The sequence below is a fragment of the Trachurus japonicus genome, chromosome 15, assembly GCF_045865225.1.
Source record: "Trachurus japonicus isolate A0001 chromosome 15, Traja_1.0".
Taxonomy (NCBI): Eukaryota; Metazoa; Chordata; class Actinopteri; order Carangiformes; family Carangidae; genus Trachurus; species Trachurus japonicus.
Window position 1 is genome coordinate 11,961,468 of NC_140921.1, and position 23,258 is coordinate 11,984,725.

At 43.1% G+C, this 23,258-nt stretch overlaps 2 protein-coding genes across 4 annotated transcripts in view; one reads left to right on the forward strand and one right to left on the reverse strand.

The window, feature by feature from the left end:
* sdccag8 (SHH signaling and ciliogenesis regulator sdccag8) overlaps positions 1-13,501 on the forward strand; it is a 52,880-nt gene extending 39,379 nt beyond the window's left edge. For both annotated transcript variants that reach the window (XM_085799604.1, XM_085799605.1), the window contains exons 17-18: positions 12,052-12,178; positions 12,508-13,501. In XM_085799604.1, coding sequence (XP_085655730.1) covers positions 12,052-12,178; positions 12,508-12,546 — 166 coding nt within the window. In that variant the 3' untranslated portion in view covers positions 12,547-13,501. The remainder of the gene's footprint in view (positions 1-12,051; positions 12,179-12,507) is intronic.
* A 2,327-nt stretch (positions 13,502-15,828) lies between these two features.
* Positions 15,829-23,258, reverse strand: part of akt3a (AKT serine/threonine kinase 3a) — a 49,892-nt gene continuing 42,462 nt past the window's right edge. The window contains exons 10-14 of one of the 2 annotated variants that reach the window (XM_085799608.1): positions 21,257-21,471; positions 20,437-20,524; positions 19,864-19,966; positions 18,010-18,098; positions 15,829-15,864 (exon numbers count right to left, since the gene is read on the reverse strand). In XM_085799608.1, the coding sequence (XP_085655734.1) occupies positions 18,013-18,098; positions 19,864-19,966; positions 20,437-20,524; positions 21,257-21,471 (492 nt within the window). In that variant the 3' untranslated portion in view covers positions 15,829-15,864; positions 18,010-18,012. Of the gene's footprint in view, positions 15,865-16,358; positions 18,099-19,863; positions 19,967-20,436; positions 20,525-21,256; positions 21,472-23,258 lie in introns of those variants that run through there. The other variant, XM_085799607.1, reaches the window with a different exon arrangement.

A 23,258-nucleotide genomic window follows, 5' to 3' on the forward strand; every position in this document is an offset into this window, starting at 1 on the left:
GTAGCCAGAGGCTTGCAAGCTGGAGCGTTAACTGTGCAAAGCGTCACATCTCGAGCCCCAGTCAGTGACACTCGCTAACACTACTTCATAAAACTACAACTAGAAAAGTCGTGCGGAAACACCTGCCCCCCCCCTTCTTTGGAAAAAAATGTTAAAAGTAACAGCAGCTGAAAACACTTTGATGCCGGCAAAAAGCAAACACTAAACACAAGACTTAAAAAGAGTCAGCAGGCCTCTCGGCAGCAAACACTTTGACATTGAATAGATGATATAACAGCCTGCAGCGGCTCGCAAACCTCTGTTCACACAGTGATGAAATGAAAGAAGAGGCGACTTCTGCCGTTTACTGCTTTGTTTTTTGTTTTTTTTTGTTTTTTCTGGCCAGAGTCTGAATATATTTCTGATATCCCCTCCCAGATCTGTTTAATGTAACTAAAAAAGGTTAACAAACGCTGGGCTTCATATATAATGACTCTGTTCTGTGTCCCGGCTCACAGGAGTCGCATCAGATCAAAGAGTCATTTTGATCTTTTAGTGTATATTTGAAACAGGTTAATTGATTATTCCATTTATCACCTTTTATTTATTCATTTTTTTAATGAAATCTGTCTAACCAGTATTTTTATTTTTTTTATCTTTTTAACGATCTACATGTCATCTGATGGTGAAATGCTCATTTCAAGCCTCTGGATGATGGATTACATCCTGATGTGATGTGATTATAACCAAGAAGAAAATATGGAATATAAAATTTTAAGTAAACAACATAAAATAGAGGATATCAATCAGAGGTTGTTTTAAAAAAAATAAAAATAAAGGTTTAGACTAAAAGCTCAGTTCTGTTTGGCCAAACAGGGTATCAACAGGGTCAATAGGATCAACATAGATCAATAGGACTTCATTTTAACACAGCATTTACGTATATTCTGATAAAAGAGTAAAAGAGCTCACAACAACATTTTAAACAAATTATAAATCCTGTAATAATATATAACATTGTTTAAAATGAAGTCACAGAGCTTAAGGTTTTTTTTTTTAATGTTTTAATCTGTCGTCCATGGATCAGCTGATTCATCTGATCTTGTTTTCAAAGTAACATCACTTCAGTCAGAGCTCAGACTTTCTGTTACGACTGCGTCCACATTGAGCCGTAACGTAACTCTGGCAACGGTACAAGCAGACGTGACGTTCATAAGATCAGTTACTTCAACAAACATTGTTTCAGATCAATGAAAACTGATCAATCAATTTGAATTTAAATCCAAAAAATTAAGACAGAAAAATATATAAGTAGTCTAAAATAAATGGGTGGGGACATTTAAAAAGCAGAGGTGGTTTAGTCCACTGATGATTTCTTACTAAATAAATTGTGATGCATTTTAACTTTCATAAATTAGTTGCCTCTTTCAGACATAAAGATTTCAAAATAAAAGTCACAAAATACTTCACAGTAAGATCCTTTTAAAGCAAGGACAGTAACAACCACAACAGTAACAAAATATAACTGATGAAACACTCACAAATAATAATAAAAAACTAATATCAGCAGTGAGTCTTCAGCTGAAGTGAAAGATTAAATGTTGTAGAGACATTAAACATTATTCTAAAATTTCCCAAAAGGTTCAGTTGAGTGTCGACTTCAACATCAGCACAGCTGCAGATGAACTGTGGAGTTTTAGTGCGTTTGGCATCTTAAGTAACATCTGAAACTCTTGTCAGCTTTTCCTTCTTATCAGTGTCGAGTTGGAAAAGGAAAAACAACATCCTCAGTTGTCACACAGATGATTTTAAAGCTGATTTCCAAGTAAAAAACAGTGTAAACTTAATTAATTTAAGACCATTTCAGTAGGAGAAGTTGGATAAAAATATCTTAAAACAACATTTTCTTCAGGAAAAAGAAAATATGTTTGACTTTTGTTGTTTGAAATTTAAAACATTTTACCTTCCTCTGAGGTTTATCTTTCTTTTTGGAAGCTGCAGAAAACCTGGTTTTGTTAAAATGAAGTGGCGTGGCTCTGATAGTGTACAGTATGTTCACTTCAAAGCTCAATAAAATGGATTTAATATGAAGTATATACACTGTAATGGTGTATACGGTATATAGTGTAACCTGTGTATTCAGATGTTTAGATGCTAAGCGTGTTTTTTTTTGTATTTTTTTTAGTGTGATTTTGTCTGCGAAGGAGAAGTTGGAGAAAAGGTTCAGACAGCTGGAGAGGGAGGAAAAGACTAAGATGCTGATGATGCTGATGCTGATATGTAAAGTTACAGAGGTAGAGTGCACAAGAGTCAGGTGTTTGCAGCAGTGACTGAACACACAGCGCACAGAGGGAACGACAAATAAATAAGTACAAGCGAGCGAGGGAAGGAGGGAGGGAGGGAGGGAGGGAAGGAGTGAGGGAGGAAGGAAAGGGGGGAGGAAAGGAGGGAAGGAGGGAGGGAGCGTCGTTCCCGTCCTGATCAAAACACACAGTGTCACCAATCGTGTTCCCATGTCAAACGTGCATGTTAGCAAGAGCAACAACTGGCATGACAGGTTGGAGGAGGAGGGGGCACGCCTTCAGGCACACACACACACACACACACACACACACACACACACACACACACACACACACACACACACACACACACACACATATACACACAGATTCTTGAGTGCAGTTGTGTGCCAGCCAAGATTTCGCTAGCTAGAGCGCTGGGGTGTGAGGGTGGTGATGGTGGTGGGCCGGGGATTGGGCAAAATATGGTTGTGTGTGCATGTTTTGCGTTTGTGTGCGTCTGTGTGTGTGTGTGAGTGACTGTGTGTGTGTGTGTGTGTGTGTGTGTGTGTGTGTGGCAGCTGCAGCCTTCATGCCCCTGGCATTGTTGTTGTAACCAGGCAAGCCAAGGCCGTCTGCCTGCATTCTTTACCCCCTAGGCCCCCTGCATGCTACACACACACACACACACACACACACAGATTCATCATTATGTTTTCAATCTGATTTTTACACTTAATTTCTTACACAAATCCTATTTAATTTTCCTAATTTCCTCTGTCTATGATAGTGTGTCTGTGGCTGTATCTCTATGTGTGTGTGTGCGTGTGTGCGCGTGTGTGCGTGTATGTGTGTGTGTGTGTCTCATTACAGGAGCGCAGTTAAAAATTTGCTCTTTAATTACGGCCTTTCATTGTCTTTAATTTTAGACCTCGTCTAACGCGCTCCCTGGGTTTAACGTGAGCGGAGTTATTCCTGGAAACACGCGCACACAAACACACAAATTCACACACGCACACACACAGATTGTACAGTAGGACGTTAGTTCACTCTGTGGCTTTTTTTTATTCATATATTTATTTATATAATTATTTTTGATGCCATTTTGATAATGTATGCGCCGTCCAGTAAATATTTTCTTCTTAAAGCGACACACACTCCACTGGCTGATTTGTTTGGTAATTAACACACACACACACACACACACACACACACACACACTCGAACACACACACACAGGTTCATACGGGGCTTTTCTGAATGACAGACGTGAACGTTGCTGCTTCCAGATCCTTTTTCCTTTTTTTCCTGTTACGCTGTCGACGTGACGTTCGCAGCTCGTTCCCCCTCGGACCGCTGCCTGTAGGAGATCTGCTGCTTCCACCTGTAAATAAATATGCAAACACACACACACAAACAGACACACAAACACACACACAGCAGAGTTTAGACACTAGCTGTGGGCTACGACTGATGTATACCACAGAGAGGGAACTGTGTGTCTGCCTGTGTGTGTGTGTGTTGTAATTAATCTCCTTAGCAGCAGCAACAGTCAATAGAGAGGCAGCGGTTCGAGGTGCAGAGTTTGATTATCGGGGCCGTCGGGGGAAATTACTGCAAACTGCCTCCCAGCGAAAACCAGCGTTTATTATGTCTGTTGGAGAGAGAGAAACACACACACACACACACACACACACATGACAACAATGACGCCGCCAACAACGACGACAAACAGCAGCGTTTTCACTCCTGAAGCTGTTTCAGGTGCTTTTAGTGCATAATTGAGGAGTTATTGTTGTGCGTGTGGGTGGTTTTTTGTCGTCCGTGTGTGTGTGTGTGTGTGTGTGTGTGTGTGTCAGTAAGTCAGGGGATCCAGCAGGTGGTGTCCTGGTACCAGGTCACACACACACACACACACACACACACCTCGTCCCGTCCGATGCCACAAACCGTCGGTGTTTGTGTTTCGCCGCCACCTTCCACCTGAACATCCTGTTAACTCAGTTCATCCCTCCATCCATCCCTTCATCCTTCCTCCTCCTCCTCCTCCTCTCCTCGCCAGTTCCAGGCAGCGGGCAGCGGCAAGCCAGCCCGCAGTGTGTGTGTGTGTGTGTCTGTGTGTGTGTGTGTTAGTGCAGGGCAGTGCCCGAGCATTAAGCCGTATTAAGCCCTAATTAATGAGTGTGCCAGTCGATAGAGGCCAGTTATTGGATTTTCTGCTTTAGCTGCTGGAAGGAGCGCTGCCATAATCACACACACACACACACACACACACACACACACACACGCACACACACATACACACTGATATACACACACGCACACACACTGATGGACACACACACACCCCCCCTCTGAGACAGGGTATGCAAGGTGAGACAGGAGGTGGATTAGAGAGTGTGTGTGTGTGTGTGGGTTGTATAAGGAGGCCAGAGGTTGGCAGCTCTCTGACCAGACACTCTGTATGTGTGTGTGTGGTTGTGTGTGTGTGTGTCAGTGAGTGTGTGTGTGTGTTCGTGCCAGGGTCAAAGCTTTAGTTACTGCATTACATAAACCTGCAGCTTACAACCTGCAGCCGCTTTAAACATCTCAGGCCGCGACCCGACCGACTGATTTACTGGCTGCCTGGATATTCAGCTCACTTACCGTCAGACCGGTGTGTGTGTCTGAGCGCCGGCTGGCACTGAACGACACACACACACGTCACACACACACACACACAGATCATGTTGTGTGTGTCTCTCCTCAACACCTGTATTTGGGTTGTTTTACTGCTCAGAGCTTCAGTTTGTGGAATAATGAGGACGCAAGATAAAGTAACATTTATATTTAAGAAACTCAACAGTGGAGAAAGATGTTGAGTTTTAAACATGTGGATGTGTAAGAGGCAGATCAAGTATAAGGAAAGTTGCATCATGGGAAATGTAAGACACCGTATTTTTAAAGTGTTAGTTCAACATTTTGGTGAATTGACCCATTGTCATAATCCCTATAGTCGTAGCAGTAGGTTCGTTACCTTTAATTGTCGGTGCAAGCTATTTTTAGAACGGCGGAGCAGAGCCGTGAGCTGCTCAGAGCTACGCTACTGTACAGAGGCTAATGGGATTTCTTGGTTTCCCTCATCAAACTCATTAATACACAATCCAAAAACTCCAAAACGCTCTGGTGGACAAGTTGTGACCTGCACATTCACCACACTATGAGATAATAACGGAACGTTACAAGACAGAGTTGGCGGTAAATGCAGAGACTACTTGCTGAAAAACTGCCCCCGATGGAAACGCGCATCAGCGGTTTTGCACGAATTTACCTCGGGGCTGACGCGGACATGTGTGAGTCTGAGCAATATGTGGTCTCGGTGCAGCTACAGTCGAACTCACGGTCCATTTGTTACAGTATGTGATCGTGGCCGGACTTTGATACGCTCCAACTGCCTGATGTCATGTGCACCACAAGTTTTTGGAAACACGACGCTCTGCAAGTTCGTGTTTTGAATTTGGACCGAATGAAGACAAGCTTATTCTTAGTCGTCTTATTACATTATGTTTCTGCCAATTCTTTAAATGCTGTGCAGTTTGAGAAGCCGTTGAATCACAGTTAAGCTTAATGTAAATACAAGAAAGTTTGATGTGAAACTGTCTTTTAAAAAAATAAAAATAAAGTAGGCCTAGTGAATTTAGAAGCACAAGAGTTCTGTTTTTGTTTTGTTTTTCATCGTAGAATCGAATAAATATCGATAATCGTGGAAAATCACTGGTACTGGTATCGATCGTGTCTATCGTGATAAGCCCAACGGTGAGTGTTTTGGAGCCAAAACTTCTGCCAATATATATTGTTTATAAAATATTCCTAATCACCGATTAATCAGTCGACCTCTGGTCCAAATGATGAACCTCTGTGAGAGCTGGTTGTGGCGATCGTTTGGTTTTATTCACCCATATTTGGAGGCGTCTGCTGCTCTGTCTTGTTCGGTGGATTATACAGATCAACAGGGACGACGTCTCTGGATAGAAACGTTACTGGTGGATTTTTAAGCACTGTTTTCTGTATTTTTTAAATGTACAGCTCCACATATGAACGGTTGTGGTTCACATTTTCTGAATCAGTGAATTTATCCCTTTAGTCTCTCTGTTAACGAACAGAAAGCAGCGCTGACCGGGCGGCGGCCAGGTCCATCGTCTCGCTCACAGATCAGAGGTCGTGATTGGACGAGTGTTGGCATTTTCTCAGTGTGAGTCCGATTAGCTTGGCGGCGTGGAGCTAAAGGACGTTCCCAACACCTCCCTCATCAAACATTTACAGCCTCAGAACAACAGGCTCCGTTCCTGACCTTTAGCTCCTCTGCTCCGTGTGTGTGTGTGTGTGTGTGTGTGTGTGTGTGTGTGTGTGTGTGTGTGTGTGTGTGTGTGTGTGTGTGTGTGTGTGTGTGTGTGTGTGTGTGTGTGTGTGTGTGTGTGTGTGGCCGATATCTCCTGCATCGCATCGGCTCTTAGTGTCTAGTATCTTGTATCTTCACTCGCAGCAGGAAGCTCTTTCCCTGTGTGTGTGTGTGTTATTGTGTGACGTGGTGGCGTCCTGCTGCGGTGCTGCGTGTGTGACGGCGTGGGAGGGGGGAGAGGGAGGGATGGTGGCGGTCCGGACTGGAGCTTGGCAGCCGACTAGAGGAGGAAGAGGAGGAGGAGGAGGAGGGGGGGGGGGACTGGACGGAGGGAGGTGGGCAGGTCGTAGCTGTGTGTGTGTGTGATGAAGAAGCTGGCTCAAACACTTGATGATGATGATGATGATGATGGAGGAGGAGGAAGAGGAGGAGGAGGAGGAGGAGGAAGAAGAAGAAGAGGAGGAGGAAGATTAGGAGGACCAGGAGGAAGAAGAAGAGGAGGAGGAGGAGGAGGAGGAAGAAGAGGAGGAGGAGGAAGAAGAAGAGGAGGAAGAGGAGGAGGAGGAAGAGGAAGAAGAAGAAGAAGAGGAGGATGAGGAGGAAGAAGAAGAGGAGGAGGAGAAGAAAGAGGAAGAGAAGGGGAAGAAGAGGAGGAAGAGGAGGAGAAGGAAGAAGAAGAGGAGGAGGAAGAGGATGAAGAGGAGGAAGAGGAAGAAGAGGATGATGATGATGATGATGAAGGAGGAGTAGGAAGAAGAGGAGGAGGATGATGATGGAGGAGGAGCAAGAGGAAGAAGAAGAGGAGCAAGAAGAGGAGGAAGAAGAGGAGGAGGAGGAAGAAGAAGAAGAGGAGGAAGAGGAAGAGTAGGAGGAAGAGGAAGAAGAGGAGGAGGAGGGTGAAGAGGAGGAAGAGGAAGAAGATTAGGAGGAGGAGGAAGAAGAAGAAGAAGAGGAGGATGAGGAGGAAGAAGAAGAAGAAGAGGAGGATGAGGAGGAGGAAGAAGAAGAGGAGGAGGAAGAGGAAGAAGAGGAGGACGAAGAAGAAGAGGAGGAGGAGGAAGAGGAGGAGGGGGAAGAAGAGGAAGAGGAAGAAGAAGAAGAGGAGGATGAGGAGGAAGAAGAAGAAGAGGAGGAGGAGGAGGAAGAAGAAGAAGAGGAGGAGGAGGAAGAAGAAGAGGAGGAGGAGGACGAAGAAGAAGAGGAGGAGGAGGAGGAGGAGGAAGAAGAAGAAGAGGAGGAGGAGGAAGAATAGGAAGAGGAGGAGGAGGAGGAGGAAGAAGAGGAGGAGGAGGAAGAAGAAGAGGAGGAGGAGGAGGAGGAAGAAGAAGAAGAGGAGGAGGAGGAAGAATAGGAAGAGGAGGAGGAGGAGGAGGAAGAAGAGGAGGATGAGAAAGAGGAAGAGGAGGAGGAGGAGGAAGAAGAGGAGGATGAGAAAGAGGAAGAGGAAGAAGAGGAGGAAGAGGAAGAGGAGGAGGACGAAGAAGAAGAGGAGGAGGAGGAGAGTGATTAAAGCCTGCGGTGGAAGCAGCGCCGGGCAGAGTGAGTGAGGACAATGAGGAGGTGGAGGGGGGGGGGTTAGGGAGCAGATTGTGGGGGGGTGAGAGGGGGGGTCGGGGGGTAGTGGGTCGGGGGGCAGTTGGGGGGAGTCGGGATGTTCTCCTCCCCCGTCTGTCACACACAGGCAGCTCCTGCCACTGCCAACATGACCAGCAGGGCAGGGGCATCTGTCTCCCCCCCAGCTACCTCTCTCTCTCTCTCCCCCCGTCTCCCCCCTCTCCCCCGTCTCCCCCCCTCTCCCCCTGCCCCAGGCCACAAGTCTCTTCATCCTCCTCCTCCTTCATCATCATCATCATCATCATCATCGTCCTGTCGCCTTCTGAACCTGTTGAAACAGCGACAGACAAAAAGTTGAAAGATGATTAAACTCAGATTTTTTGTTTGGTTTTTGTCAAAGCTGCTTCCTGTTTCATCATCAGAGTGGATGGAAAACATCTGTGAACATCTGTCTGCAGGTGTTTCCTCAGGTGTGATAGGATAAGAAAACTTCAGATTAGATAAATTAAAGCAGAAGTAAGTGGTCCGGTCGTTTTCGCTAATGCTGCGTTCCAGGCAGGCTTTTGAAATCGTAAATTACAGCTTCAAGTCACAACTTACGACTTTGTAGCGTTCCAGGCAACCCACTCGTGTTTTTCCGACCTGTTTTACCGGTGAAAGTCACTATAACGGCCACTCGTAACTTCCGACCGGTGAACTCGTACCAGATCAAACTGGTACGACTTCACAGGTTGGAAAAACAGGAGTTACGAGTTTCCTTGAACGCACCATAACAGTCCTCGTCCCTACGACGCCACATTCACGGCGTCCCTTGGCTGCACACACAGCCCTGCATGCCGTTCTCTCTCCTCATTGGATAAAAACTGTAGGATACGATAAATGTTTTCTCCTGGGCTCAGAGCAGAGCAGAGTGACTGACAGACCCGTGTTTCAGTCCAAACACTCTATGTAAGTGATTGCTGTCAGAAGATATAACTATTTAAGACTTATATTAACACAAATATATCACTTACTTCTGCTTTAAACTCAGATTTTTTGTTTGGTTTTTGTCAAAGCTGCTTCCTGTTTCATCATCAGAGTGGATGGAAAACATCTGTCAACATCTGTGAACATCTGTCTGCAGGTGTTTCCTCAGGTGTGAGAAGAGAAGAAAACTTCAGATTAGATAAATTAATAATGTATCTTATCTTCTTGAGTTATACTACTGTAGTTACTGTACTACCCATTACAAACAACTGGATCATATAGGAGTCAATAGGAAATGTTTGAGTGTTTGTGTGTGTGTGTGTTTCAAGTGTGTGTGTGTGTGTTGCAGCCGTCTGTCCGAGTGTGTTTGTGCTGTTTGTGGCTTTCTAGTAGTTTCACCTCCAGATAAACAAATAAACATTTCATTATTTGTTTATGTTATAAAGCTACACACACACAGAACTGTGTAAGTGTGAAAGAGACGATGATGATGACTGTCGGCTCCAGATGTGTGTTTGCTTTGTGTTTTGTTGTAGAAGTGTGTGTGCGTGTGTGTATGAAGATGTGTGTATCACTGAAGTTTAAGGGATAGACAGAGGTGTGTGTGTGTGTGTGTGTGTCATCCTTAGAGTCAGTGTGTGTGTGTGTGTGTGCGTGCAATGAGAGAGAGACAGAGAAAGGTAAATATGAACAACTAGTTGAGGATGCAAATGTGTTTTCCAGTGCTGAGTTTCCACTGCCTAATTATCAGGGGAGTGTGTGTGTGCTTGTTTGTGTGTGTGTGTGTGTGTGTGTGTGTGTGTGTGTGTGTGTGTGTGTGTGTGTGTGTGTGTGTGTCTGAATGGATGAATGAATGAATGAAATAATGAGCTGCTGGTGGGAAATATCTTAACAGCCCCCCCTCCACCCCCGCTTTGCCCCCAACCACACACTCAATACACACACTATTCATACACTCTCACCCCCAAATCCCAGCTGGAAAACACACACACCACCTCCACATACACACACACACACACACACACAGTCTGATCCCAGTGCAGCAGTGAAAGAGCCGATTGTTGCTGCTGGAGCGGCGGCTCTGTCAGAGGGGACACACTAATTGGGACGTCCCAGTAATGACACACACACAAACGCACAACTTTCTCACCACCAGACTGTTTGACTACAGGACAGTGTTGTCTAATATTAATCAATAGATCTATTGATACTCATGAAGCAGTAGTATAGCCTGTTGTTGATTGTTTTCAGGGAACACATCAGAGCAGCAGATGAGTGTAGACCCGCAACAATTAATCGAACAATAATCAATTATTAAAGGGACAACGAGGAGTTTCTATTTGGTTATAAAAAAGTTTCACGTTAATGTGGATGAATCTACGCTACCCACACTTGTTAATGGGCCCATTTTCGATAAATACTGTATATCGTTTTGTCTCTATCGTTATTTTGTTATTAATTAGTAGTGGCAGAAACGCTGGTCGAGCCGACCAGCGTTTCTTTACTTTCGGTTTCGTGGCGAGTCATGAGAATAACGCCGCCGAATCGCCGTTTATGGTCGGACTCGGAACTACGACGGTATGTGATCGCCTTCGAACCTCTGACTTTAATTCTTGATGAATGAAAACATGAGTCTGTCTTGTGCCGGTCAAAGAATTTCACGGTGCGCACGGAGGCTCATAAATGTAGTGTGAAAACGCTGCGCCTTTCCAAAACTCCTCGTTGTCCCTTTAAATTAATCGTCAACTATTTTGATAATCGAGTAATCGGTTTGAGTCGTTTTTTAAGAGAAAAAAAGTCAAAATTCTCTGATTTCAGCTTCTTAAATGTGAATATTTCTTTGTTCCGTTATGACAATAAACTGAGTCTCTCTTTGGTTTGTGGACAAAAACAAGACATTTGAGGACGATAACCAGGAATAATCCCATTGAGATTCAGAATCTCTTTTGCAAGGGGATCCTGGCCCAGAGAGCAGCACAGTAGGTCCACATAAAGTACACATTACATTTTTTCACCAGTTTTTGATATTGACACCTATGTCATCATCACATGACCTGACAGATGATCCCTTGAATTGATTTAAAGCAGAAGTAAGTGGAATATTTGTGTTAATATAAGTCTTAAATAGTTATATCTTCCGACGGCAATCACTTCTATAGAGTGTTTGGTCTGAAACACGGGTCTGTCAGTCACTCTGCTCTTCTGCTGTAAGCCGAGGAGAAAACTTTCCTTGTATCCTCCAACCTTTATCCAATGAGGAGAGAGAACGGCATGAAGGGGTGGTCCTCTCTGTGTGCAGCCAAGGGATGCGCGTGAATGTGGTGACGTAGGGACGAGGGCGGGGGCTGCTAACTCCATCGGCTGACAGGAAGTTAGCTAAAACGACCGGATCACTTACTTCTTCTGCTTTAATTGTTCTGTGCAGGCTTTGTGGTGGCATTCACATTAAACATTAGGGAGCTACTCTAGTGTGCGGACTCTATTTGTCTATTTTTGATTCACTCTTCTTTGAGGTCCAGCACCTAATTTTAATTGTTCGGAGGATGTGTGCGTCTTGTGATTGTCTCACTCACATCTGGACGATATCTGATCAGTTCATACGATACTGATGAAGTGTGTGTTTGTCGGATCACGAGTGTGTCTCTCAGCTCCTGCACGTCTGTACGACTCACATTATAAAACACACACTGCTGTCGCACTCGTGTCGACAGTGTTGATTATTTGATCAACACAAAGTCCAGTGATATTAAAAGCTCTTTGTGGATCCAGCCGCTCTTTCAATATTTACAACATTTGGGTTTTTGTCAGCCAGGAGGGTTCGTTCTCCTCACACAGTATAAGTCAATATTGTGTGTGTGTCTTTCTCTGTGTGTGTGTGTGTGTGTGTTGCAGGCTGCAGCAGTTGGACCGTCACTGTCAGAGCAGCGCCCAGCAGGTGTGTGAGCTGCTGGCCAAACAGAACCAGCTGATGCAGGAGAGAAACACACTCACGGAGGAGATGCAGAACCTACGCATAGAGGTACACACACACACACACACACACACAGAGACACACACAAACACACACACACACAGAGAGACACACACAAACACACTCGGAGACGGTGTGTGTTTGTGACTCACTGTGCTGTTACCAAATGAATTTGCGATGTTGTCGTTTCACCGCGGGAGCACTTCATAATTGTCAGTTAAAATCAGGACGAAGACGTTCGTCCCTTCATGACTAATGATCCTGTCGCCTTAGATCAAGTCCTGATTCGTTACCATGACGTTACGTCGTTATTACGCCGTTATTCAGATGGATACCAGATTTACTCATGTGGTGTTTGTGTTTGTGTCTTTCTCTAGTTTCCCACCACCAGACGAGTGGACACCGTGTCCACGTGAGCGTGTCGTCTCCACTGCGGAGACGGTTGTAGATGTTAAAACACGACACTGACTGTGATTCATGTGACCAGTGATGTGCAGAGACCAGAACAACATGAAGAACTCTTCTTTCTTTGTGCGTTATTGTCACAAATATTATTTAAATGTTACATTTGTTCTTCTTTTTTGTATCAGAGCTGAAAAATCGTATTTTTCAGATCTTTTGACTGTTACTGTGAGGTACTGAGATGTATTAAGCATTAAATTTGTAATAGTTTTTTTAATGAAATGTAATAAATAGACTGGTGCTATCATCATCCTTCAGAACGGCCTATTGTTATTTTAACAAAAACTTTTTTAATGGAAAAACTGAGGGTTTTTATTGTGTTTTTAAAAAAAATGTTTTTAAATTTTAATTGAGCTGGAAGTCTACGAGGTGACAGAGGAAACAAAAAGTCGACGCCGTCGCTGCAGATTGACATAGTGCTTTATTGAAGCTGTCTGTAAGAAGGAAAATAATGTGCATCCCTATCATATACATTTTATGTGTAAAAATACTAAGGATGTACAGTGTAAAAAACAGCTTCATGTTGATGGTAATCTGTTGTTTTCACATCCTGGCGGCCTGACCGGCCAGCAGCACTGCATCCTGACAGCATGAGGGACAGAAAAAGGCTGTTTGATCTGCTTTTCTCTGAATCTTTCTGGATCTGCTGAGTTTCCCGACACTGTCTCAGAGTCAACATCATCTCTGCTCCGCTGCCTCGTCGACGCGGAGCAGAGCTGACTTCAGTATTACAGTGCTTTCGGGGGGAAACGTGGCCCGCTCTGCGAACAGCTGGAAGCTGTCCGCAAAAAAACGTCTCTCACGACTGTAAAGCTACAGTTAGATGGACATGGACATGAAATTAAAACTTTTTACACTTTGTAATATTTGTATGTTTGCTGTTTATAAATAAATGCATCTCATGCTTGTTCATGTTAATAACCATGATGATAGCAGACTAGTACCAGAGAGAGAAGAGAGGGGAGGGATTCTGTCGCAGACATGAGGTCAAATACTTTCAGAAATCCTTCCAAACACTTGAGCTGTTGACTTATTATCTGCATTAAACACCAGGCGGAGCGCAGTTTGTGATTTTTGGCCGATGCCGTTGGTTCATTATCAACGGGGCGAGATCAATACAGAGCAGCTGAGGTCTTTGAAAGGATTTTTACATATTATTCAAATACTCTTGGAGTCAGATCTGTTGTGTGATAGATGTACAGTACAAACAGCAGCAGCTTTAAGAGTGAACGCTGTCGGTGCAGCGTCAGATATGGATGTGGAGTCCCACCAGTCGAGGGCACCAGTAAAAGCTGTGAGGAGGCTCAAACTGAATTTTTCTGCATCCAGTCTAAAGAAGCTCTGTTTGGTGACCACAACTCAAACACGTGCCCGCAACTGGCTCGTACAGTAGTCTTTGAAAGGGAAAAAAACCACATTGATGATGAAGAGGATTACTAAACTCCAGCTTCTCTTCTGAAGAGTCGCTGGAGGAAAAGTTTTTATATCTTTATGATCTCGGCCTCGGTCACTGTTGCTGCCACTAAAATGAACTTAAATCTGAAGCAGGTTTGAAGGAGCGGAGAGAGAAGAGGGGAAAACTTTTTGAACTGCGAGAGACGAGTTTGTCAGTGGCGTCAGTGGATTTTTTCTCTTTTTTTTACAGTTTAAACACTGACCACACCTGAATATTCCCACTCTGCAGGGAGGGGACGACACTTGACTCGTCTCTGGCATGTGGGGGGACACAATCAGCCAGGTTTTTACCAACTCTAAGACATTAGAGCAGCATCAAAGCTATCAGTTGTATGAGGAGGGGAGAGATGTGCTTTAAAAAATCCTCATTTTCTTATACTTTAAATCAAAAAGAGAAAGAAAAAAAAAAAAAGCTAAAAATCTTCCTTTAAAGCAGAGCAGAGTCAGATTTCTCTGAATCATATAAAAAGTGATGGATGTGAAAAGTGCTGTGGCCAAAGCTACAAAGCGGTATTTTATGAACTCTGGTGTCTAATGATTTTGGCGTTAAGCGTGCACATACAGCTAGAACTCCTCAGTCGCTCGCAGACCTGGGTCAAATCAAAGCTGAAATCCTTCCAAATACTTGGGAGTGTTTGCTTGAGCCTGCGGAGCGTGCCAGCTGGGTGGGATTTGTTACTGATTTTGAACTATTCGGCTGCTGCCAGACAGGCTCAATCGATCACAGAGAAGTATTTTTCATAAGAGTTTTTGGGTGCCACTTTGACTCAGGACTCGTAGTGCAGACAGAGGAGGACTACAGCATGCAGGCCAGCGCCATCCTTTTATACTCTGTGCCATAAAGCGCCTTTGCTAGCTAATAGCAATTTAATGGATGTGCAAGAGTAAAGCATATGGACTTTTAGAGCAGCGGAAAAACAGGTATAAGAGATTATCTGTAAAGAAAAAAAGAAAAGAAAAAAGGAGGCATTTATTTAGAAGTCTCTGGAGACTTTTAGACTGCAGAGTGAAACACAACTACACCCCCCTAACTGCTAAACTCCAAAACAAAATGACATCAAATAAATTAAATAGAAAAGAAATTCAAGTTATCCATGAACGATAATAATAATAATAATAAAAACATTCAAATAAATATATTGGAATACAATTTTTCTAAGCCTAATAAGAGAGCAGCCACTGGTGCTCTCGTTTTAATCCATGTCATCCAGATATTGACCGGGACGTCGTCTTCCACATGATGCTGTTGAGTTTTCAAATTTTTAAAAATATATTTCCTGATTTTCTTTTTCTTTTTTCTTTTTTTTGTTCTGTTGTTTTGATTCTGGAGTGCTGCATGTCAATGTTTTTGACTTATTCTTCTTCTTTTTCTTCTGAGCTTAAACCATAATAAGGCTTACCCGGCCCAGATTTAAAAGAAGGAACAAACAGACAAAAAAAAAAAAAAAACGACGACAACAACTTTGTTGGTCAGACTGGAAGACGTGACGACAAAACAACCGCAAACAAAAGTCCAGACCTGAGAAATGACAGGACACGTTAAAGACAGAGGAGTCTGACCAACAGGAAAAACACAGACGGACCTCGACAAAGTCGCTTTTCGTACCTAAAACACTCATCTTCCTCTTCCTCTCATCAGACTTCCTCCTCGACACACACTTACAGTTAACACTTACGCTTCGGCCTGTTCCCATGATCCTCACTGCTTTACATTCATCTGTGCTGCACTTGTGTTTCTTTCTGCTCAACTTCCTCGTCGTCTTTCTTTCTTTCTTTCTTTCTCTCTGAACTCTGGCTCCAACTTCACCATCACACACCTGCGGTAATAAGATTAAACATGGTGGGGGGTTTGTATCAATAACCAATCAGGCCTTTGTCATAAAACACCTGTGGAATGATCTGGATAAAATGTCCTTAAAGCTCACAGTAAACTATCATCTGACTTTAATGTGTCCCGTCACATTTTGGTCACAAAACAACACACACGCACACACACACACACAGAAAAAAAATAAAATAAAACATCATTAAAATAAACGATGGAGCAGGAAGGCTATCTGCTTTCCCTCCTACATTCTTCAGCCATTTTTGTTTCTTGAGGTGCCTTTTTCCTCTCAGCCCTAAGAAATAACAAGTTTTTTTTCCTAGAATAATGTAATAACAATAGAAAAAGTTAAATATAAAACCGATGAGTAGAACAATAAATAGAACATATATATATATTATCGCCATTGCTGTGATTGGTGTAAACCCATAACTGTTGATGCATACCTCCTCACAGGTCAATATGTTTTTTTTTTCTTTTTAAATCCTTCATAAGAAACTCACAGGAAACAGGAGATTAGCTGTTACCTCGCTCATCAATACTTCATAAATTATCACATTATAAATATTTCATATCGTATCATTCTTGGAGCTTTTCACCTGTGTACTCTCTCTTTCTTTCTTTATTTCTCTTTTCTCTTCTCATCTCAGATCTCCCCGGACCTGAAACTTCTCTTTTCAGTTTCCCTTTCCTGCACAAACACAGAGAGGTACAGCCGTGTGGTTTCCCAAAGCCATGATAACAATATGTCACAGTAAAGCTTTTTCCATCGTCGAAGCACGCGTACCGTTTACGTTTTGTTTTCCCTTTTTTTTGACAGAGGAGACTGAAACTCAAAGAGGGACTTGCAAGTTGACAAATAAATAAAAAAAAATGTTTCTTTTTTCTTAAGGGATGGGGGTAAACATTCAAACCAACTGTTTTCCTCTCATTTTCACCTCTGTGGCGATGGATTTATCGACCACCTTGCACTACTGCATTGTGGGTAATGTGGTAAAGCTTCAGGTTTTTTTTTTTTTTTGGGGGGGGGGGGGGTGTCATCCTCCTGAGCTGCTGTGCTTTGAGATGCGACCTTACAACACAAACCCATAGACGTACCTCGCTCACGCACGCACGCACACACACACAGTCGCACAAACATGACATCCTATCATCATCTTACTCTACAGAGCTGTGTAGTAGCTTTACATTAGGACTAGTAGCAACACCTGTTCTGCAGCTGTACAAGCATAGACGTTAATAGAGGTGGTTGATGTGTTGCTGGCGCCTGTGTAATGACCTGCAGCATTAAGCTAAGTAGTGTAGCACCGGGGTTAAGTAGTATAGTAGTTGTAGGAGTGATAATAGTACCTGTAGTAGTTGTTGTGGTAGTAGTTGAAATAGCAGCAACAATAATAATAAATTGCACTGAGCAAAACCTGAGTCAAATCCTGCTCGACAACATGAGGTGTAGGATTCTGCTCACTGATGACAAAACGGTTTCCCTCAACGTCAGGCAGCCTCAGTCGATCCCAGAATTACGTGAGGGTTTGAAATCAGACCCGAGCGTCTCGCCGAGTCTGAGTATCTGTTTTGCAAAAGCCTGAGATACAACCGGTTTATCGGCAGTTTGGGTTGGAGTGACTTGAAACGCTGTATCTCCCCTTGTTACGGATAAGAAAACCACAGAAACGTCTGCGTAAAAATGCAGCAGCTGTTGTCTAAACTCGATCGGGAGTGTTTTTTTTTTGTTTTTTTTTCCTTTTTTAAAGAGTTTGGCAGGACCGACACATGTCAAAGCACAGCAGGCCACCGGTGATGCCCCGTCATTAAAGGGACGTTACATATTAACTGATCACATCACAGCTCGGATCGCCTATTTGGGGAAGGGGGGTAGGGGGGTTCAGTGCAGGATTCGAGGGTAATTTTGCCTTGGAGTTGTTTGTAAAAAGGGGGATTCACAAAAATAAATAAATATGAGGAGAAGGTGGAAGGGAAGTGGAGAGGTGAAAAAGAGAGGAGGAGGAGGAGAAGGGCAAAATCCTTCAAGTCACTGTTGATCTTGGTCGGTCCAGAGCTGTGGGCCTTTTTTTTTTTTTTTTGTCCCACAATGATGACCTCAGAGACCAGCTGTGATGGAGTCACCGTGACGACGGACCATTCATTCCCGCCCGCTGGCCGAGTAGGAGAACTGTGGGAAGTGCGGTCGTCTCTCGTTGTCCAGGCAGTCCATCCCGTCCTCGTCAACTAAGACAAGGGGGAAAAAAAGTGAATTTAGATGTAATCAATGACCTGATATAAGAATATAACTCAACTCAACTTTATTTATAAAGCACTTTAAACAGTTGGAACAAAGTGCTGTACATGAATAAGAATAGAACATAAGACATAAAAAGAATAAAGACAATAACAGTGGGTAACACTTTATAATAGGTCCACACTGAATGAAATACTGAATTCATCATTTATAACACATGAATACTTATTAGTATGTAGTTTATAAACACAAATGTTTTACTCATCATTGATAAGCACAAACTGTATTTATAAACTACATACTAATGAGTATTCATGTGTTATAAACGAAGAATTCAGTATTTATTAATGTTTAACTAATGCTTAATAGTGTGTACTTATTATAAAGTGTTACCAAACAGTGTTAAAACAATAAAACACTAAAACAAGAGCAGAGTTTCATGCTGCGTTGAAAGCCCAGGAATAAAAATGGGTTTTAAGACGAGTTTTAAAAATGGACAGTGGGAGGTCGTTCCATAGTTTGGGACCGGCAGCAGAAAATATGAGAACGTAACATCAAAATGTTGACTGAAGGTCTTCAAATATCGTTCAACAAACCAAAGCTGTTGTAACTGCGCTGTAGGTTTGAACACAACGCAGTTCAATTAACGGGTGTGTGTGTTTTTTACGTGCCAAGCTCCCGCTAACTAACTGATGTGCGACCTACAAAACAAGTGGAACCTCACATTAGCGCAGAGAAACACATCGGTTCATGCATTATTCAGTGGCGATCATTTTGAAACCAGTATCTTTATCTGGAAAGAGGCTGTGAAGAGCTGCATGTGGCCTGCGGGACTATTACAGAGACACTCAGATAAACACACAACAGCACTTTTTTGAGTGTTTTTTCCCCCCGGTTAATTTGAGTGGAAATGTCTCACCTGAAGAAGAGTGGTGATTAATTGTTTAAAAACTGCTACGGTTTGAGTAACGTTTCAACTCTATCAGTGAAAATCTACTGTACTCTTCCCTATCAACTCAGACATAAACAATACTGTACATCTCTTATTTGCTGTTTTAACCCTTAAAGGTCTGAGCCTGTTTTGGCTGTTTTTGAATACTTTTGATTTTACCTACCACATAGATAAATATTCACCATACCCATGTTTTTTCTCAGCATAACTTTTCCTATATGAGTATTTTTTCACTTTAACCCACTTTATTAACATATTAGGCCCCAAAATACACAAACATCACGTAGAGTAGTATTGGATGATTCGAAATGACAAAAAAACAACGAATATATCGAGATAAAAAAATCCGACGTCTGTCCATCTGTAAATATTTTTGTAATATCTAATTAACAGTATCATATCTTTGATTTTACATGGTCTATCAACGTCAAACAAAAAACTGGGAGAGTTTCAAATCTGCACTTTCCAGTGAAGTTGACGGCAGCGCTCCAGGTGACCTATTTTTTGTTACGATGCTTTGAAAAGTGTTTTGATCACGCTGACGTGGTCATACAGTAGTCCCTGGAGGGTTAACATTTCAACATCAATATTAAACTCCCAAACACTTGATAAACACAGCGTCCACACCAGAGAGTTCACTTTTTCTGTTACTGTCTATTTCCATATTTTCTCTCTTCACGGAAGAATATTTGCAGTTTATGTAAAACAGGAAAAAAAAAGTGAGATTTTGTCAAGTTTTGATTAAGTGGCATATGTTTGTGTGTACATGTGCGAGAAAGAAAAGACACAGAAGAGAGACTCACATTTCTCTGGTGGAGTGATGGTGATGGTCTGGGCTGTGAACTCCTCGTCAAAGTATCTGGTGTCTGTCTCTGACGTCACCTGAGGCTTGAAGGGAGGGACCAGCTGGGACGGAGAGGTGAGGAGGAGGACAGAGACAGAGAGCGGAGAGATTAGAGGACAATAACACCAGTGGCTGAACGCTGTTTCAGACGAGAGAGCAGCTGCTTGAAGGACACCAAACTCCACGGAGGAGAGGAGAGCAAAGAGATGAAACAATATAAGAGAGGAAAAGAGATGACAGAGTAAGAAGAAGTGAAGGGAGGAAGCTCAGCAACTGTCTAACGTGCTATAGGTGTTGCCTGATTCACACTCAGTGGTGTTATATGAGCAAACACAGGCTGAGCGAGAGAGAGAGCTCAGGGATACGAGGTCACACCTCTCCATAATGTCCTGAGCTTTATACGGCTTCCTGTCTCCTGCTCTCATGCAGCACATCATGTGCATTAATCGTGTGACATGTGTTACATCAGTTTAACCCTGACCCTCTATAGACAAACAATGACATATGGCTTCACCATCGTGTTGCTCCGTACCTTTTTGTCGTAGACATCCTGCCAGTCGACACCGGAGAAGTAGCTGTGTCTCATTATTTCTTTAGCGTCGTCTGGTCCTCCGCCGAGCCTGGAGGAAGAGGAGGGGTGGGAGGACAGAAAATGATCAAACTGATGAAAGGAGACAAAGAGACGTTTATTACGTTCTCTGGCAGAAGTCGTTCTTGCTTATTGTTGTTGGTGGTGTTAAAATATATGCAGGGAAAATTATCCAATGAGAGGATCACAAGAATGAAGACCTCAGGTGAATGAAACACACCTTTAGAAACCCACCAAGTAATAATACCTATAATAATAATCTTTATTAATAAAGCACCTACAGTTGAATGAAAAATTTTAATTCAGGCAGAAATAAACGCTTTTGTAAATAAAATTTAGAAAAAGCGGTGAAACTGTTCCATTGGGGACTCAGATTGCCTGTTGATCTGAGAGGGATCATAAGGGGTTAAAAAGCCCTTGATGTAGTCCGGTACAAGGCTTTGAAAGTTAAAAATGAAATTTCAAATCAATTGAAAAGTAATATGTAGCCAATAGAGGGAGGGTAATGTGATCTTTTCCCCTAGAGCACTGAGGATTCAAGATGCAGCATTTTGAACTGACTGCAGCCTGTGAGATAAACGTTTAAAGACTGTTTTAGTATTCTAGCTGCAAAAACACAAGAGCATTGACCTCCTTATGTGGGAAAAATAATTATTCTCATTCATATTTGTCATTAGATATCTCTAGATTTCAAGAGACCTTTACAAACACAGTACATTAACCAAGGACACACACACACACACACACACACACACATACACACCGTTTGTTGGGGTCTTTGATGAGCAGGCCGGACAGCAGCGACTTGGCGTCGGCCGACAGCGTGCGCGGGAACTTGATGTCCTCCATGAGGATGAGCTCAAACAGCTTCTCGTGGTCCTGGTTGTAGAACGGCAGTCGGCCGCACATCATCTCGTACGTCACCACACCCAAACCCCACCAGTCCACCGCCCGGCCGTAGTCGTTGTCCTCCAGCACCTGAGGACAGGAGAGAGAGAAAAAAAACCCATAATGATAATAACACAAATTCAGCTTATTTAAATGGGACCATTTATTTTATTGGACATCTGCTTTTATTCTTCTTTTATTGGACGATGCACGACGGCGCCCAAGGTATTCAGTTAAGAGACAGATGAGGAAGGAAAGGAAGCAGTGGAGAGTCAATATGCCATTTTGCTGTGGGGATCAACTAAAAACACAATAAAAGTTGTCTGTAATGAACAGAAGATGCCCCCTCCACCCCCACCCCCCACCCCCCTCTTAATACAGAGACACATATACAGAGGCAAACATCATGGGACAGCAGGTCTTCAGAGGCCCCTGTTACAATAAGGGAGTCGGTGTGTTGGCGTGGCCCACCAGATGCCCCTCTGGTCCCTGCCAGCTCTCCCTGGCACACCGACGCTCTCCTGGCAGGGACAGACAGGAACGTCCCTGGATGGAAAAGGCAGGAACAGCTCGCAACACGGGTCAGGGCCGGTCCACCCTCCAAGCTGGCTAACACAGGTACTGTACTGAGAGCCGCTGTGTGTGTGTGTGTGAGTGGAAAGAGTTCCTGTGAAGGAAATCAGTCCCGTATCAAAGTCTCGTGTCTGGGCTGCCTTACAACTCCAATTCCCTGACTGCTCTTCTCGCGCTGTCCTCCCAATCCGGCCTTATCCTGCTTTTTTTTTCGTCCTCTAATCATGCCTTCTCTCACTCTCTCGCTCGCTTTCATCCTCTCACGCGCCCGTCGTTCACCTCTGGAGGAGGAGTGAGGAAGAGGAGGAACAGAGAGGAAGCCACAGAAGCTGAGGCATTTCAGGTGCTGCTGCTTATTAACATAATAAGCTTATTAACATGATGAGTGTACATGTATCCGTGCATGCTTGTGCTGCATGTGTGTGTGTGTGTGTGAATGACGGACAGACAGGCAGGGCTGGAGAGCAGCCAGAACAGCATATGTTGCACATCTCGCCAATAATAATAACATCTCACTCACTGTTAATAATGGACCAGGCACAGTGGACGTGAGCGCACGCCAAAAGACACTAACACGTGAATGCAAACATGCACAAACATACTTAGACAAAAACATGTTTTTGTGTAAGTAAACTATACAGCGTACTGCAGACTGAACTAATACCTGTCATTAGCGGTAACAAGATGGCGGCAGATACGTTATACTGTAGTCCAGATGTCATAGAAACACTAATGGCTTGGATTGACTAGAGATTTGTTTGTACGAACTGCAAACTGACGGACAAAGTAAAACACGAATCACCTAAATATGAATCATCCTGAAATATAACTTTGTATCTAAGTAATTGTGCTGTGATGATTCAGACTGACACACACCTGTGACCTTTGAGCTTTGGATTTTTACAACTTTTAAACAGAAAGAAACTCCCACACAGGGGTTTTAGTCACTGATTAGGTGGTGTCGACAATAATCGTTTCAAAGATGCATTGAGATTCCTAATGGGACGATTCTGAATCGATGCATTTATGTCACATAATCGATTTTAAAATTCATATAATTCATTCAGGTTTGATGACGTTGTTCACAGAGACAGTGATTTATTCTATTTTAAAGCATGATGCCAAGATTCACATCTTGTTTTTGAAAAATTAACAAATGCACCTTTAATCATCATTTTATTCTCTTTTAGGGTGACTACAGTACTTAACATCAGTCCAGGGACAGCAGATGTTTTATTAATGTGCATTGTCCCTGATTATTAAACCTTTAAATAATAATAAATAATAAAAGTACGCTATAGGCC